The sequence below is a fragment of the Hylobates moloch genome, unplaced genomic scaffold (genome assembly GCF_009828535.3).
Source record: "Hylobates moloch isolate HMO894 unplaced genomic scaffold, HMol_V3 SCAFFOLD_24, whole genome shotgun sequence".
In the NCBI taxonomy this organism is placed as follows: domain Eukaryota; kingdom Metazoa; phylum Chordata; class Mammalia; order Primates; family Hylobatidae; genus Hylobates; species Hylobates moloch.
This window is the reverse complement of record NW_026652299.1, coordinates 3,106,660-3,126,522: the sequence shown is the minus strand read 5'-3', so window position 1 is coordinate 3,126,522 and position 19,863 is coordinate 3,106,660. Positions and strand designations below refer to the sequence as shown.

General features: G+C 34.8%; 1 protein-coding gene across 4 annotated transcripts in view; it reads left to right on the top strand.

Moving 5' to 3' along the window:
- Positions 1-19,863, top strand: part of EPC2 (enhancer of polycomb homolog 2) — a 145,407-nt gene that overhangs the window by 92,134 nt on the left and 33,410 nt on the right. For 2 of the 4 annotated variants that reach the window (XM_032145596.2, XM_058434270.1), the window contains 2 exons: positions 8,304-8,449; positions 18,598-18,804. In XM_032145596.2, the coding sequence (XP_032001487.1) occupies positions 8,304-8,449; positions 18,598-18,804 (353 nt within the window). Of the gene's footprint in view, positions 1-5,359; positions 5,378-8,303; positions 8,450-17,664; positions 17,882-18,597; positions 18,805-19,863 lie in introns of those variants that run through there. The other 2 variants (XM_032145598.2, XM_058434271.1) reach the window with 2 other exon arrangements.

The window sequence follows — 19,863 nt, the reverse complement described above, 5'->3', positions numbered from 1 at the left end:
TTATATTTTCACCAGTAGTGTATGAGAGTTCTTGTTGCCTCATATTTTTATCAACACTTGTTACTGTGAAACTACAATTTTTGTCAGTTTGATGGATATGAATTGGTATTTGTTGATTTAAATTTGCCTCTTATCAATCACAAAAGTGAAGTTAAACATTTTTATGTAGATGACCTTTTCCTATCTTTGGGTCCATTTTTCTCTGGGTCATTTTCTTACCGAATTTTTAAAGAGACTCTTTATATATTCTACATATTTATCTTTTTAAAAACTTTTATGGAAAAATTTTAACATTCAGAAGTAGAAATAATAATAATGAACGGTCATGTACTACTGGCCAATATTGTTTCTCTATACTTACCCCATTTCTTCCACCTCCATGATTTTATAGCCATCCCAACATTATTTGATCTGGGAATATTAAAGCATAGTTATAATATTATCTAAAAGTATTATAGTAATACTATTAATATGTAATAATACTATTAGAATAATATCACATCACTCCTTAAAAGAAAAACATCATTTTCTTAATATCATCAAATATTTAATCAGTGTGCGTATTTCTTGACTGTCTTATAAGATAAATGATCTCATTTATCTTACTTTTTTTTAACAGTTGATACTTTTGAATTGAATCCAGAAAATTTCCATATGTTATAGCTGGTTAATCAGTCTCTTAAGATTCTTTTAATCAGGAATCAAGCATTTATCTTTCTTTTCTATGTACTGTATTTCAGGATCTCTGAATAATTGAGAAAGAGGAAGGTTCTCTTTGTAGAAGTATTCCAGCTAATGTAAATCAAGCAGGAATGATAAAAAAATATTTTGTAACCCCTAATGAATTACTGCATCAAGGTAATTGTCATTAATGGTTGCTGACATCACAAAAGAAGAGAAACAATGAAAAATTATATACTTCCTGATGGAGACTGATTTTTTAGTACTCTCCAGAAATGATTATGAGGATGTTTATTTTGTTTTAAAATCATTATGGATCATGGATTTATACATTTGTGTTATATTTCAATCCATTGAATTTATTATCCTTATTGCTGTTTTGGGGCAGTAGGAACCTATTCAGGTTTGCTCTTGAGGGTTTTTTGACATGATAATATTATACCAGAAAGCAAGAAAACTAAAATGTGGTAGGGTTACCTTACATGTTTTCCTGGCCCAGATCTGAAGTCAGTCATTTCCACAGGGTGCTCTTGTTTCTTTTAGTGGGAAATTGTATTTGGAGACTGTAAGTTGGGTCATAGGGATATTCATTACTACTGGGTTGGCCATGTCTCTAAGATTGATTAGTGGGCCTGACCTATGAAATATGCACTTAAAAAATTTTGAGATAAAATACATCATGAATTTATATTACTATTTCTCTAATTCAAGACTAAAGGTTTTAACCTTCCACACTTTTTTCTACAGTTACTTTTTTTCCACACTTACTTTTTCTTAATATCAGTTCTTAAGGACATCTGCAGAATCCCCATGTTGTGTCACAGTAGTCTCAGAATAATAATACCAACTCTTTCACCAACAATATGATTTTACCAAAAAAGTTTCAGGGCCGCACACGATGGCTCATGCCTGTAGTTTCAGCACTTTGGGAGGCTGAGGCAGGCAGATCGCTTCAGCCCAGGAGTTCAAAAGCAGCCTGGGGAACATGGTGAAACCCCATCTCTACAAAAAAAATAAATAAATTAGCCACACCTGGTGGCATGCATCTGTAGTCCTAGCTACTTGGGAAGCTGAAGTGGGAGAATGACTTGAGCCCAGGAGATCAAGGCTGCAGCCAAGATTGTGTCATTGCACTCCAGCCTGGGCAACAGAGCAAGACCCTGTCTCAAGAAAGAAATAAAACTAATTTCAGGTTTTTTTGTTTGTTGATCGATTGATTTTTGCTTTTATTTCTTAGGGTATTCCCACTAGAAATGTACAGTCACTTTACAGTATCTGAAAGACACTTTCAGTAGAACCCAAGTGACAATTAGCTTTACTTGTTCCATTTACTTTGCAATTTTAGGGATTTTTTTTCAACACATTATTTCATTTTCTAATTATGTAAAATATTTGCATGATACTAAAAGTCCTATCTATAAAATTAAATATATTCAAAGAGGTCTAGTTGTTACCTCTATCCCTGCCTCCCCACACAGTCTTATTCCTGGGTGGCTGACAGTATTTTTGTATTTATGGCTGAGGGGGGTGCTGGAGATGGAGGAGTGGGATGGCAGTAGTGGAAGATTCCATGGTTCCATTTGTAGACTTCCACTACTCTCTTTCTCCTTTGGTATGGAGCTTTATACTTGCCCTCAGCGTGCCTAGTGCTTCAGAGTCCACAGGCTCTCTGAAGCAACCTTTGTGGGTCAAACCTTCAGTCTGATACTATTTGGAAGGAAAAATAGTTGCATAACTACACTGAATGAGGGAAAGAGGAACTGTTGATTTCAGCTCTCTCAGGGATGTCCAATCATTTGGCTTCCCTGGGCCACACTGGAAGAAGAAGAATTGCCTTGGGTTACACATAAAATACATTAACAGTAATGATAGCTGATGAGCTTAAAAAAAAAAAAGTGCAAACAAATCTCATAATGTTTTAAGAAAGTTTACGAATCTGTGTTGAGCCACATTCAAAGCTGTCCTGGGCTGCATGCGGCCTGTGGGCCATGAGCTGGAGAAGCCTCCTCTGAGTCTTTAGATGGGGCCAGGGCAGGGGGTGGGAGTGGGTCCTGCTTCCTGTTGTCTGTCCCCTGCAGCCATTTTATATTTTAGCATTCTCTTTGTCTGCTAATACATGCCATTTATAACTCTGAAAATTTAATTGATGATTCTCACTTTGTTTCTGTTACCCCTAAAGATTTATGCCACTTGAAAAAACAACAACAAAAACTCCTTTGCTTTGGTTTTAATGGGATTTTGAGATAAGTATGTGTTCATTTTGCTTTATTTAACCAGAAGCTATCTCTGTGCTCACATTTCTGTTGGAGGAAATTTGGCCCAGGTACACTTTAAACCCTGGCTGTTTGAGAGCCAGTTGCTCATCGGTGATCCCACAGATACCCTGTGGATTGGAGTGTCACCTGTCAAACATGGCTGAGGAGAGTCTAGGGACAGGCACACACAGTGATTAACATCTCTAAATACAGAGATGGGTTTACATAAAGAGTTCTAAATTCACGGAATTAAGTTAGAAAAATTATCAGTGTGGTTTTTGTTGCTATTATAAAGCCTTAAATTTAAAGTACTTTTGGTTGGTTTACATTCAGTGTGTTAGAGGGTACTTATGCTATATGTGCAATTGCATCCTAGTTGTGTAAATAACCAGAGAAAAGAGGGAAAGTGACATGAATTCTGGGTGTTGAGTGTGTATTGTCAAAAGGCCATATGATGGAGACTGAGTATAGAAAATAGAATGTTTTGGAGTCAGAATAAGTGTAGCCATTTATAAAAATAAATTAGTGAGTTTATAATTTGGAGGCTTTAGGAAGACAAGAAATAACATTCCTTTATCTTCTGCTTTGAAACTAATTGATAAATGGACATAAAATTTCAGCTTTATTACTAATAAAAGTGGTGTGGAAGGTGAGATATTTGGCCTTCGTGGACATTCTATTATTTAACCCCTGAATTAGACAAACATACTCTAACCCTGGTTGGTCACTGAGAGAGCAGGTCTCCCCCTAATAGGAGCAGAGTCAGCCCCTGTGCTTACCATGTAGTGGAGGGCTGACTAGAATGCTGCCTCTATGAAGGAAGGAAGAACCACTGGAGAACATGTCCCCAGAAGCTGTTGACCGGATAGGTCCTTCTTCCAGGTCCACACGTCAGTTTGTCACTCCTTCCTTGGCTGAGGGGAGAAAGAACGGGTGAAAAGAAGCTGAAAGTGTGCTTTCCAATCTTTCCCTCCTGGAGATTTTAATGGAAAAATGGAGAATAAATGTTTCCCCTAAACATGTTATATGTAACAGGTATTTATAGCAATCATATTCATATTCATAAAAGTATTATGAAGTAATGGGCAGTAACTGGCCCATCATTATGTGCCACATTGAATTGCGTGCTACTCATACCATGCTTGGTAAGCCCCCTTTAATCTGAAAATATCTTGCCATTTTTTGGCCCTGGAAAATTTTCCTCATATCGTTTCTTCTCCTGGGTTCTTTGTATTTTCATTCCATTAAATAGCTGTGCTTATTAGATAATTACATATGAATATGGCCAAGTACTAAGGGACTTTGAAAGGTACTTTTAATTAGAAGTAATATTTGCTTTACCAACTAATTTTAGACTAACTATATATATTTTGTAAGCTATAACCAGTCAATGTGCGAATGCTTTATATATTCAAATAGCAGGTTATACCCACTTCCTTACCTACGCAGAAGCTGTTGCTCTTTTTGCCAGTGAGCAACCAAACTTTCCTGAGCAGTGGTAGCTACCTGATGGCTACTGCTAGGAACTTCTCATCTACTTTCCTTCCTACTTCTTTTCTTCTTCTAATAGTAGTCATGCACCCTCTTAAATTCGCTTATTTTTCTTTTCTTTCTTTCTTTTCTCTTCTTTTTTTTTTTTTTTTTTTTGGTTTACTGCTTGGTTAACTTCACTACAGGAAGTCTTCCATGTACACACAGACACGTGCCCTTATTAGCTTTGTCAATGTCTTAATTCTATTGCTCTACTACATCAAGAAGTTGTCAAGTGTCCTGTCTGCCTCCTTCTTTATGTTGAGGTGGGAGGTATTGTTTTATCTATTTTGTTTGGTTGACTAACCTATGAAACTAACCCACTATTTGTAAGAGTGGATTTTTTAGCAGGAGAAAGCTATTTGGGTTTCAAAAAATGAGGTATCAATCAATTTAAAAAAATATTCTGCTTGTAGTTTAAAAGAATCTCTTCTTATATTTATATATTTCAGAAATGCTGTTTTTATTCAGTAACTTTTAGTATGTCCTCTTTTTTTTTTTCTCTAAGTGCCATGTAGGGAGTATACAGGTATGACTGAAGTAATCACCGCTTTTAAAGAATTTATACCTCTGTCTGGTAGAGGAAATAATAGAACCTGAGGTAAAGAGAGGTACAGGCAGGCACCTGTACCTGGTTTAAAAGCAACAGAATCTCCAAAATCTATAATGATTCTTATATGGGTTTTGAGTGAAAGAGAAATGGTAGTATAGAATACTTAGAGTGCTAGTGCAAGTCTTTGCCCTGGTTCTGATTTAACACATTGTCAGATCTCCTATCAATTCTCACTATTAATTTTTCTAAACTATTTCCCAACTTTTCTTGTTCCTTCCCCTGCCTCACAAGCTGGGGTGCTGGCTTTTGTAAGAATAGAATAAGAAGATAGAGCAGATAGGAGGTGGAGGAACAAGAGGTGAGTAAGATTAGGTAGGTGTATAAAAGATGGTCATGCAAAATTTGTATATATAGCCTTGCCCTTGAACTTTTGAAAACTTCTGTTTAACTTATAAATTCAGTATATTGTGTTAACTCTGCTCCACACTTTCCTAAATCTGTCTCTAAAATGTCTTCTAGCTGCATCAACTACCTGATTTTAGTGACTGTTTGCTGTTAGGATGGGGATTCAGGCAGATCCTTGGACTGTCATCATGTGCATTTACAAACAACATCCTCTGTGAAAGGAGGAGTAATTGTTAGTAATCTGTGCAGCTTTGAGCTCTGCATCGTTCTGTCATTGACTTTGATGCAGATTAGACTGACTTTTTAAAAGCATGCTTTTGAATTACTGATTATCATATAATAAAGACACGGTTTTACATAAAAGATAAGAGAAAAATGCATTTTATTCTCAAGAATATTTTAAATGAATCATACTTACAAAATAGTTTTTATCGTTAGTTCACCAATAGCTGTAACTCCTCTGATTTAACTTCAGATTATATCACATACTTAAATACAATAACACAAATTTTAGAATGTGGGACTCATTGGGAGATGAAATACTGCCTACCATATAGGATGGTTGTGACAGTTAATTTAGTGTGTTTAAAGCACTTTGAGTACTACCTTGCCCATAGTAAGTGCTATATAAGTTTATTAGTGCTAGCTAACATTTATTTTTGTTTTTATCATTGTTATCTAGTGGGAAAAATTTCTTAAGCAATCAACTGAAGTCTAGATTTTTGAGATGTAGTCATTTACTGATTATAAAGCAAATGCCTTTAGATATTTTAACTTCATCAGTACTATCTGTAGTAGGAGGCTGATTTTACTAACATTAGATAATTATATACAGCTGTTCCTATTCCTTTGTTAGTACCTTTAAGAAAGTCATGCTGAATCTGAGAATGCCAGGACATTTCATGTGGTATGAATGTAGGATATTCATTTACACATCGCTGCACAGACAGCCTCTATATAACCAACCTGTTGGTTATTGATATCTCTTTTACTGCCTTACTCTAAATCTTGTCTTGTAATCTCAACACATAATTTGTGGCACTTTAGTTTTTTTACCCTTTATTGTTTAATAACTTATACGTGTACATGCTTAAAATGTCAAACAATACAAATGGGAACAAAGAGAATTGCTTCACCATCCGTGAACCCCTCCTTTCGTAGTCCCCTTAGCCAGAAATAGAGATTACTAGTTTTAAGTATTCTTTCAAAAATATCCTGTGCATTTACAAACACATGCCTATATCTCCATCCTTGTCCTTTTTAAAACACATATATTAGTGCGCTATATATACTATTCCTCCCCTTAGCTTTTTTCATTTAATATTCATGAAGATCAGTTTCATTCTATGTCAGTATACGTGGGTCAATGTCTTTCTCAGACCTTCAGTCTGTATATTCCATGTATGTGTAAACTATCATTTATCTGATCCTACACACATTGTTTTGTATTTTTTACTTCGTGCAATGTCATAACTAATACCCTGTGTACATATCTTTGTTTCTGTGTATGTTTATATGTAAGATGAATCCTAGAAATAGAATTGCCAAGTTCAAGAGGATACATTTTTAATAAAACGAAATACCAGTTTATAATTGCCTACACACATGGTTTGAGAGGGCTTTCTTCTGCTGCTCTTTCTAGAGTAGCATATTATCAAGTTTTAAATCTTGTCTGCTGAGTGAAACCTATTGTCTTATTAATGTGTATTTATCTATCACTGAAGTTAAACTTTTTTTATGTTTAAAAGTCATTGACATTTATTCTTGGCTGGGCGTGGTGGCTCATGCCTGTAATTCCAGCACTTTGGAAGGCCGAGGCAGACAGATCGCTTGAGCCCAGGAGTTCCAGACAAGCCTGGGCAACATGGGGAAACCCCATCCCTACAAAAAATGCAAAATTAACTGGGTGTGGTTGTGCACACCTGTAGTCCCAAATTTACTTGGGAGACTGAGGTGGGAGAATTGCTTGAGCCCAGGAGACAGAGATTGCAGTGAGCAAGATCATGGCATTGCACTGTAGCCTGGGCAACAGACAGAATGAGACCTTGCCTCAAAAAAAAAAAAAAAAAAAAAAAAAAGTCATTGATATTTATTCTCCACTAAAATACCAATTCACATCATTTGCCAATATTTGTTGAGTTACCAGTTTTTTTCTAATTTGCAAGAAATCTTTAAGAAAATCAGCCTTTTGTTTATATGGTACATCTTTTTCTTTTTGTTCTTTGTCTTCTGACTTAGTTTATTTTCTAAGTAGAAATTGAAAAAGTTTATATAGTCAAATCAATCTATTTTTAATCAGTGTTATGGCTTCTGAGTTGCTGCCCATGCAACATTCCCACCCTGTATGTTCTTCTGGTGTTTTTATGTGTTTTACTTTTTACCGTAAAATTTTATTGAATACGTCACTTACTGGTGTTAGAAGTAGGGTAGGAATTCAGCTTAATTTTTTTTAAGATAACTAGTCTTTTATGCCAACACCCTTTTTTTTTTCGTAATTTGAAAAATCATTTCCATTATACTCTTTGTTCTTGAGCTTGTTTCTCAATTCTTAATTTTGGCAAAGTTTCTCATTATGCTACCAAACTACCATGTCAACATATATATGTCATCTTTTTTATAGCTGCTATTTTATATTCTGTTATACATTTTCAAAATAAGATATTTCTTAACTTTTTTACTGTTTAAATCATATGTAAAGCAAAATTTTATTTTTTCTTCCACTGTGCAGTAAGTCTCTGAAATTAATTTTAGATACCTGCTCCTGAGCTCCTCTTTAGTCAGTGCACTGTAATTTAGAAGTAGTCTGCAGTCAAATATGATGAACAATGTATAATTTCATAATTTCTCCTGAGTTTGAAGAATTTTTCTTTCTTTTCTAGCTTTTAATCTAGACAACGAGCAACCAGATTATGATATGGATTCAGAAGATGAGACTTTATTAAATAGACTTAACAGAAAGATGGAAATTAAGCCTTTGCAATTTGAAATTATGATTGACAGACTTGAAAAAGCCAGTTCTAATCAGGTACTGTACCATGTAAAGATGTCTCTTACCTTCTAGTTAACCCAATTTGCACCTTTATTTTGCATTTTTTTAAGACCTGAGTGTGTTGCATTTTACTGTTTCTTGGATTTCTTTTCCTGACATCCTGGAATTTCTGTTTACAATGTTCCTTGAGTGGAGAGTACTTAAGCACAATTTCCTTGAATAAGAGTATGAAGAGTACTGTTCTGACTGTTTTCCTGTTGGATAAAAATAATACTAGTTACAGTGTTATAATATTTTATTGATCCTTTCTGTATGACTAGTATTGGTGCTTCCATAACTAGATTTGCTTGCTTGGGTCTTTAAGGCAGTCATCTTATGTCAGATCTTGCTCAGATATTAAGGTACTCATCATTTTAAATGGATTTTAATTTTAATTACTTATACATCATTTCAAATCAGTGAGGGAAAAATTATTTATGAAAGAATATTCTTTAGTGAGGTATTTTATATATGGCACAGGTAATTTAAAATGGTACTGTCTTTCTGGAAAGCAGTTAAGCAGTGTAAGTCAGGAGCCTAAAAATGTTTATGCAGTTTGATTTAATAATCTCATCCCTTGGAATTGTTCACAAGAAAAATAATTAGAAAAAATGTCAGTAATTTTTGAGCAAGAATGTTCAGAATATATAAGATGTCTCTAGGGTAGACTATAACACAGCCATTAAAAATCATGATTTTGAAGGATGTCTAGTGCCATAGGAAATTGTACGTTATATAATATCAGATTTAGAAAATAGGATACAGAACTCTTTATGTGGAAAACTTTGAGGTTTGTTTAAATCATTTATATTTATACATGTGCATAGAAAGCAAAAGAATAAGGAAGTTTGCAACAAAATGCTAACAATGGTTATATTTGGGTGCTGGAATTGTTGGTGATTTTTATGCTCTTTATCCTGTTTTTCTATGTTTTCCAAATTTATCATGAGCCATGTGTTGATACTGTAATTAGATTTTTAAAATAAACTATTTTTAAACATAATTTTTGGTGTACCTGTGTGGTATATTAATGTGCTAATTGTTATTAACATACTAAGAAGTTAGAGATAGAGTTGCAAATAAACTTTTTACAGTAGATTGTTAAAACTTTTCATTAGTTTACCCGTACAAATTTATTATTTTACCCTACAACTTAAATATTTTAAATCTCTAAGGCATTACAAGCTCTTCAGAGCATTTTCCTTTGGCAAGTGACTTTGCTGCATATTTAGCCTATCAGTTTGCCTCCCCCCCCACACCATTTTGATGAAAAGTAATATCCACTGTACTATCCAAAGAAGCACATTTTGAAAATTGAATTTTGTAAAATTCATGTTACTGGTTTTTGAGAGATTGTCTTACTTGGTTTTTTGTTGGGAGTTCTAAAAAAGTACCAAATTGATGTTCATTATAATTGGTGACTTACAGTTTTCCTGGGATTTTAGTCGCAGGCATCAGATAAAGTTTCAGTTTTTCTTTAGATGTAAATTTTCTTAGCAATCCTAGGCTGGATTTGGTATTTTTATGATTTTCTATGATTGCTCAGAAACTACTCATAGTGGCTGAGATATCATCAGAAGCCTTCAGCTCTCTGTTCTGTAATTTGCTTTCTTTCAGTCAGCAAGCAATCTTTAGTGTCCAAGTGGACAAGGCAGGTGATAGCAGTGAGTAAGACAGATGACAAAAATTCTACCCTGGTTCAGCGTATTATCCACGTGGAGACAGGATAAACTAAAAAGCATGTAAGCAATACAGTTAACTGTGCACATATAATCAGCCCCATCCTATTTTAGTTCTCTTTGCTCAGGGACAAGCTTCTAGGCTGTGAAACAAGCAGCTAGGCACAGAGCATGATAGCATCTACTTTCAGCAATGGAAGTAAAAGTGGAGGTTTTGTCATTGGAACAAAGTAATGGTCCTGCATTAGAATCAAGGATTAAAGATAACAAAGGGCTATCTTCATTCCATTCCCTGATCTGTTAATTTATGGATCTCTTTACTTTTCCTTTATGGGGGCTGGCATAGTACTAGGTCCCGGGACAAGGAATCAAGTTTGTAGTTGAACTACTATTTATTAGGTTAACAGAAAACGACAAAAGATAGACAGGCAAACCTGCCTCTGTTATTCTGGGAGACTATTTCAATGAAGTCATGATTGAAAACTCCTGTTTTCAAATGCTGTAATTATTTTCACTCCCAATCTGTTTATTTGATTTGTGCTCTCATATCTTGGAGCTGTCTTCACCTTTTTTTAAAAAATAAAAATACAGTTTATTCCCTCTGGTTTTATTGTTCCTCATGACCATTCCTTCTTTCTTTTGCTTGATCCCTTTCATTCAACTCCTGTAAACATCAGGGTTTCTTGAAATTCTGTTCTTGGTGTTCTTATCCTACATATTTTTGTGTAATATCAGCTCAGTGAGCATTTTTATAGATACAATAATGTATTACCTTTGGCCTTCACCTCTTCCTCAAACTCCAGGATTTTTTCCCCCTTTTGGTTTTGCCTATTGACATCTTCACCTGGATGGTCCACAGTCCCCTCAAGTTTATCCTTTTGGAAACAACTTACTGTCTTACCCTACATAATCTTGTAATCCTTATCTCTTCAGTAACTCCCAAACTCAGATCCCTCCATTTTTTATCCCTTTCCTTCATTGATAACTAATTCACTTCAGGGTTTATCAGGTTTTATCAAAGCACTGAATGAAGGAAAGGGATTTGATAAACCCCTGAATTGAATGTTACCAAATTATTTGATTTAATATCTTCTTTCCAACGTGACAACTAATTGCAGTACCTAACCTGAGACTGAATATTGTGCTGGATGGGAGTAGGGGGATGCTATGAAGATTATTTTTGAGTCAATTGACAATATTGGAATAGAGAGAGTAGATTATGTAATATTTTCAATGTTAAATTTACTGAAGTTGAAGGCCGTGATTATGAAAGAAAATATCCCTATTCTTAAGAAATATACACTTAAGTATCCAGGAGTAAAGAGCCATGATATGTGTAACTTCCCACCCTCAAAAGGATCAGAAACAAAATTGTATACACACACACACACACACACACACACGCACAATTAGAGCTTGAATGCACACAAATGTTAAAGCAAATAAATACAAAAGCTAACAATACATGTCTTGGTCTAAAGGGATATACAGTGTTCTTTGAAATGTTTTATTCTTGCAAGTTTCCTAAATATTTGAGATTAAAGTTAATTTTTAAAAATCACAAGCCATCTTAAATGGCATTCTCTTTCATAGGATTTTCTGTAAAATAAATAATAAAACACTTTCCAAAAAATGTGTTTTTAATTTTTCTTTTGAAAACCCTCAGTGTTTTAATGTATAAACCCTTATCTCATTCGTAAACTATTGAACACCCTATTTTTAGTTATTGATTAACCTTCTATATACCCTATTGACCTTTCACTGCTCTCCACTTACCACACATTCCCATAGAAAGACCACTCCTGCCCAAAACAGAACTCTCCTTCTAACACCCTGGGTAATCATTTTCCATCATTTTCCTTCCTTTCTACCTCCATACTACCTTTTACTCTCGTAGAAGCATAATCCTAAACCCTTTCTAACTCTTCCTTGTGTACCTGTGTAGTCCTTGAATATTTTATTTTCACTTATCTCATTTCTTCAATCTTTCTCTCTCTGCCCCAAAAGGTGCCCAAGTCCTATTTCCAGGAGGACCCTTTCATTTGACCCCATCCTTCTCAGCAAACTACCACCCATTGTCTCTTCTTTTTTTGTCATAAATTTTCAGAAGATTCACTATACTTGGTGCTTCTTATGTTTACCTGTTACTAACATCACAATCCATTTCACTTTACTGAAATTGCAGTGTTTAAGGTTACCAGTGGCCTCCTAATTGTCATCAGGAGCCTCTTTTCAACTTGTATCCTACTTAATATCCCTGCAGTATTGAATGATTTTGACCAGGACATTTTCCTGATTATTTTCTTCTTTCTTCATCTCCTCTTTATCTTCAGTGTTGATATTTCCTTTGTTATCTGTCCCCTGCATTTTTTCTTTTATCTTAAGCTGCTAACAGTTTTTTGCTGGTTCCCAAATGGTCCAGAGCTGGATTTCTAGTGGAACCTTTCCACCTGAGCAAGTATTTCAAATTTAACATCTCCAGACCTCCTTTGCCTCGCCCAGTTTTGTTCTCTGATATGGTTTGGATTTGTGTCCCTGCTCAAATATCATGTTGAATTGTGATCTCCAGTGTTTGTGGAGGGCCTGGTGGAGGTGACTGGATCATGAGAGTGGATTTTCCCCTTACTGTTGTCATGATAGTGAGTTCTCACAAGATCTCACAAGATTGTTTCACAGGATCGATTCACAAGATTGTTTCACAAACTTGTTCTCACAAGAATGTTAAAGTGTATAGCACCTCCCCCTTCTCTCTCTTTCTTCTGCTTCCACCACATAAGATGTGCCTGCTTCCCCTTCGCCTTCCACCATGACTAAATTTCTTGAGGCCTCCCCAGCCATGCTACCCGTACAGCCTGCAGCACCATGAGCCAATTAAACCTCTTTTCTTTATAAATTACCCAGTCTTAGGTAGTTCTTTATAGCAATGCAAGAACAGACTAATATGCTCTCTTTCTTAATTAATGATATCATTTTCGTCTTCCTTCTAGTTGGCCAGTTTGCACTTTAGTGCTGACTTCTTTAAAATCATCCCAAACATCACTAAATCAAACCAGTTTTTTGTTCCACAATGTTACACAGGTTGAGTATACCTTATCCAAAATGTTTGGGACCAGAAGTGTTTTGGGTTTTAGATTATTTCACATTTTGGAATATTTACAGATATATAATGAGATTATTTGGGGATGGAACCCAACTCTAAACATGAAATTTATTTATGTTTCATATATACTTTATACACACAGTCTGAAGGTAATTTTTTTACAATATTTTAAATAATTTTGTGAACGAAACAAAGTTTTGACTGCATTTTGATTGTGACCTGTCAAATAACGTCAGTTTATTTTGGAATTTTACACTTGTAGCATCATGTTGGGACTCAAAAAAAAAATTGATTTTGGAGCATTTCAGATTTATAGATTAGAGCTGCTCAACCTGTATTTGTTGCCTGTACCATGTTGCCTTATTTTTATTATTTTTCACCTGGACCACTGCTATTCTGCCACTAGCTATTTTATTAAAAATTCATCTTCTTAAAAAAGAAAAGCTTCAATGGCTTCCACTGTCTGTAAAGTGAAATCTGTACCACCCGACTGCAGCCATGCTGAATTTCTTTCTGGTCCTCTGATGTACCATACCTTTTATGGCTTTACATTGTTCCTTCTGCCTGTAATGCCAGGTCCTATATTTATAATAGTTTTTAGTAAAATTATCACTTTGGGATACAGACTACATGTTTACTTATACCATAGTGTAAGACTAAATATTTGCTGTTCCAGCTGCAATCTTCATGCCGGTGGTGTTCATAGTACCAGCAGCAGTGGTTTCCCTACTGGATCAGTTCTGTGGCCTGATTTTAGGCATTATGGACTTCCAAGCCTGATCCACCAATACTTCTGAAGATGTAGAACTATCCAGTATCTTGTAAATAAATTCCATCTGTTGCTTGCAAATAGAAACTCTGACTGATACATGTTCTCAACCTTCGTTGTACTTACAAAATTCAAATTAAAAGCGCCTAAAACTCAATATAATAATCACATCATTGGTTTTTTTTTTTTTTTCATCATGCAGCATTTTAATTGTTTACTTGATACTGCATTATTGATTATGCCTTGGCTGGGGCAGACCACAAGCAGTGGCAATTAGGAAAATGTGGTTCTCACGTGCACTAGGAACAAGTACATTTTTACATGGGAGAGGGTGCCTCCTGTATTTTTTAATTTAGTATGTAGCATTTTGAAATGGATATGTTCTTTACTATAATGTTAAAGTATTTGTGTGTTAAAAATGAAATTTGATCTAAATCTTTTGAAGCAGTCCCAGTGAACCCCATCACACAATAAAATTTTAAAACCACCACACCATGCTTAATGTGTGTGTACATGTATTTTATAATTATGTTATATAAAGTTAATGAGCAGTCAGATTATAAAAGTAATTTGAATTTATGTCTTCCATTTCATCTCATTTAAAGTGTTGTCCTATCCAGATTTGTTTTAACTTTGTATTATTAAAAGATCAGGGGGTCATTCCTATGACTGCAGAGAAGGTTAGTTTCAGCATCAGCAATCTATCAATATGTAGATAGAATTGTCTCCTAAATGGCAGATTAATAGAATTCTTGACAGTTTTTAAGACCTTAGAAGATTATTCATGGAATTGAAGAGATCTTTTTTTTCTGATCATTTTATCATTCTAATTTCCTTATTCTATTTGTGGTTCAATGTGGGTTGGCACTGTTGAGAATCAGAAAACTATAGTGGAAAATTTAGAGGAAGAAATGAATTGATAAACAAATCCTTCTAAAATAGTCATCTCAAGCATGAAGATCATATGTGTTTTAATGGATTAGTATCACCTTTCTATGGGAGAGAAAAGTATTTTATTTAGCTGTATAGCATTAGCAGTCTTAGAATTTACACAGCTATTTTCTTTTTTGATGTAGGCATATGTCCCTTAAAAAAAAAGTAGCACATGGTTTATGTCTGGACACTTACCCAAAGACGGAAGAACTTTATAACTCTACCAGTCTTTGTTGTTGTAGTCTGAAGACTTTTTCCATTTTCTGGGTCTTTGGAGAAGATAATGTTTTCTCCTTAATTTAATTTATGCAGAATACTCAAAATGTGTAACCATGTATATTTTGATTTCATTGAATGCTGATGTTTTCATTTCAGATTGACTTGCTGTAATTTTGTGGTATTGTGTAAATTGGGGGTCATTTGATAAATAAGATGTTTCCAGTGTTATCTATTTAGAATCATAATTTCACTGTGTTGGTTTTGAGCTGTGGTCATTCATTCTTGAAGAGTATAAGGTAAAAAGTGGTCATTTAACTCTTTTTGAATTTAATGTAAATGCTTATTATTTGGAAGCCTGCCTTTGGTAGTATTTAGGCTGTTACACAAATAATAAACCATAGATTTGAAAGAAGTAAAGTGAAAAAAGAAGTTGTGTAGCAAAGAGGTGTTCACATATCAACCCTGAACACAATATAGGCAGTCCCAGATGGAAATTTGTCCTACTCTGCCCTGTATCTTATTACAGTAATGCTCAGTTCCAAAATTCTCACATTGTTCCCTTATTAATTTGTGTTTGCCTTACCTTTGTTGCCATGTCTTGAGTTTCTTTAGATAGCAAATTCATCTTAAAGTTTTTTCCCTTCCCCACATTCTATAACCCATTAATGGGCTGATGGTAGTTAATTTTTAATAACTTCCTAGTTGACTGTTTTGTAAATTAAATTACTACTTAACTCAATGTTTTATAAATTAAAATACATTAATTTTTACATAGAATTTATTCATTTATGTATTCAAAATATATTTATTGAAATTACAGATTTTGTTGATTAACAAACTAAGTGGTCCTTGTCTTCATAGAGCTAGTAGCCATCTGGAAGAAAAGCCTATATGGTAGAATAATTTTTTTTATCTCCCCATCCCTATAAGTAAATAATGTAAATCAACTCAGAGCTATCTTGGAAATAATAAATTAACCAGACTTTTTTGCCAGTTAAGTAACTGGTTTCTACTGCTTTTTAGTGAATGAAGTAAATGCTAAATGATGCAACATTTTTATTTTTAATTTTTTTAGAGATAGGGGGTCTCAGTATGCTGCCCAGACTGGTCTTGAACTCCTGAGCTTAAGTGACTCTCCCGAGTAGATAGGACTACAGTTGCATGCCACTGTGCCTGGCTGCTAAATGACAGAACTTTTTTTGTACTGTATAAAAATAGTAAGGTTCTGATTTTGCAGATTTTTAATCATGTGACATAATAATGTGTGACTGATTTATCTACAAGTAGTTCTTCCCTGCTCAAATTGATGCTATACCCACAATAGAGATACAGTGATACTAGTTGCCTCAGAGTAGCTAAAGATTTTTACAGAATTATTAAAACCAAGATTGCTTATAAAATAGAAAGTTGCTTTATAACAACATACAGCAGTGAACTGAAAAAATAGTTAACACTGGAAGGAAATATCAGAATGTTTAACTGTAAAGTGTGTGTTGAATTCTTATTACTTGTGATATAAAGACGGCTTTTAACAACACGGCAATACACATTGTAAGCTGGAGCAAGAAGCACCAGAGAAAGAAATCTGAGCATACCATGCAGGAGCATAGGAAGCAGTGTTAACCTGAGTATTGTTATATAAGAAACTCATTACCGTTCTGCTGATTGGTGGAAAGAGCACTTATCCTTCTCCCCATTCGGAGGTTAGATTAAGCTCTTAATTTGGTAGTGAAGATAACAAAATTTTATCAGAAGCAAAATGATCAAGAAGCTGAAGAACGTGTAACACATCACAGAATTGTTTCCCTTGGCCTCCAGAACACATGAGAACTGCCTGTGGTGCTGTCAGCACAAGGTAGAATTTTATTAGATCTAGAAAGCTGTGTTCTTATTCTACCACTGTTGTTGTAGACTGGGGTTGACATCATTCATTCCGGAGAACTCCAGCTAACGGTAGAAAGGTATCCACTTAAAGGTGGATGTTTGGAAATACTGTTTCTTATGGTGTGGTCTTATTTTCCAGACTCTGGCTATCCACTTTAAGGACCAAATGCAGCCTCTCAAATGTAGTTAAGCTACCTCTACTAAGAGATTGGGTAACCATAGAATGACTACTTAGTATTTTAATGCACTAAATGTAATTGTGGCGTGGACTAGAATACTTGAATTGACATTGTCAGTGTATTCTCTTCCTGTGGTCAAACGAGGCAGACAAATTACAATAAGAAACCGATGAATTAATTCTAGAAATAATCATCATAGGACTTGAAGTCCAGTGATCAGTGCATTTATTCCATGAAGTTATACCAACACAAGAAATCATGAGAAATTTATTTGGTGAATTTTGACTTCTTCAATAGACTTTATACAACATACAGGTCAATTTTTGTATTGATCTTATAATTTCAGTGGGAAAAGATTTCATTTCCAAGTACTAGGGAAACATTTCTTGGGAAATATCTCAACTTCTGAAAATGAGCCTTCATCTCTAAAATAATACAAGTAAAAAGATTGGGATAGCATCACTTCGGCGAGACTTCCCAGCCCTAAAATGGCATGATCTTTTTCTAATGTTTGCTGTAAATAGATATGTGTAACCCCCATTCCATCCTGCTAAAGCCGATTGTCTTATCTGATCTCAAGGTGCAAGGCAACAAATGTGACCAAGCAAATGTTTACAGCCTTAATTTGAGATGTGTCAGCATTATGCTGGCTGCACTGATAAAGAGGTAGGTCCCTGAAATACCAGCATTAGAGCTCCTAAGGGAACCATCCTAGGGCCACTGTCCCAGGACATGACATTGTCATTAGCAGAATGAGTGTTAAGAATAAGGATTCTCTAGTACTTAATGCTTGGATAGAGGAATTATTTTATATGTCACTGGTACAAAGAATTCAAAATTGCATAATGTTGAAACTTCTGGAAACATGCTAACTTTGTTTTTGTAGTCAATTCCAAAAGAGATATATTATAGTAAGTTGCAATATATTAGAGAATATTCATCTATTATTTTGGACACATATAAAAAGAAACCCCCATACCTCCTACTTTCTATAGGAGAACAAACAAGCTATTAGACTTGAAAACTGATAGATCCTCAAATGTGTATAATATCAGAATTTTGAAAGATCTTGGGTGTCTTCTAGTCCAAGACTTGCCTGAGGCATATATTTATTATAGTCTTCCCAAATATCATTCATCCAGCCTTCTTAAATATTTTCAGTGATACAACTCACTACTTCTCAGGGAAAAATACTAATTTTTAGACAAATCTCCTAATTAATGATTCCTTCATTAGGTTGAATTGAATTGTGTCTTCACCTACCATAATATTATCTGTTTGTAGTTATTAAAACTGGTCACATTTTTTTCTACAGCCATAAGCTAACTTTTGTTTCTTTTTGCAAACATTGTAGCCAATGACATTTTGTATTTTTCATTTAGCTTGTAACACTTCAAGAAGCAAAACTGCTGCTAAACGAAGATGATTACCTTATTAAAGCTGTATATGACTACTGGGTGAGAAAACGTAAAAACTGCAGGGGGCCATCCCTCATTCCTCAGATAAAACAAGAGAAAAGAGATGGCTCTACCAACAATGACCCTTATGTTGCCTTTCGGAGAAGAACAGAGAAAATGCAAACTCGAAAGGTAATGTGCAAATTAGATTTCATTGAAGGTAGCTTAATAGTATTTAAGATCAGTCATTTTTTTTTCTAATAACTTGAATAATTTGAACATAATGGGAGCTAATGGCATTGATGACTTTCTATAAGAAATCCTACTTTTCGTCTGATCCGTGCTCAGACGCGTTATCCATTGCGCCACTGGCCCACCACAAGAAATCCTACTTTTCAGTAGCTTCTGTTGGCCAGTTGTTTACGCTGTTTATCTGCTACCTGTGCCTTTTATAAATTTACTGGTCATACCATTTTATGCTTGCAATTGAAGTGATATGAGGAATTTTGTGTCCTTAGACACCTTGGAAGTTTTGGTCTCTTCAGTAAACTAAATATTCTATCACAGATCTCCTGTGTTTGGGAAGCTGATAACTGGAAATAATACTACTATTCTTTGTTGCTCACTTGAGACCTTACAGTTCCTTGGAAACCATATTGTAGTTCTTCCAAGTGAAAATGGACCTTGCTGCCTCTAGCTGCTACAGGGTCGTAGGAAGTAGGGAAGGGTTCATTTTCAACCCTCTTCTGCAAACAGTCAAAAGTAAGAGTGGAATCTTTCTCCTTTTCTGAACTGTCAGTTGTGTTCGATTTCAAATTGATGAGGTTGTTCCCATCTGGCTTTCAGAAGCAGTATGAAGCAGAATTTTAAGTAAGAGAAACAGGATCTCATACTGTTAAATGATATGGTATAGAGGAAAGCACTATTCTGGAGGAGTATTCACTGTCTTCCATTTCTCATAATTAACAGTTAACACCACACACAGTAGTACATTCTCTAACATTGCAAAGTATCAGGAACGTATAAATGTAAAATAAGGAATTATAATTGGAGGCAAAGCATTTTCTGTGGATTCTCCTAACATTGAAAGCTTGTCCTTGTCAGCTGTTAATAAAACAGCTGTGAAGCATGACAGCTGCCAAGGATAGTATATTTTAGGAGAAACTCTCTTCCTAGTTAATAACCAGAATTTCTATAATTCTTGAGGATGTGATTTTTTTAAACATTAGAGGATGGAATTCCCAAGTGTAG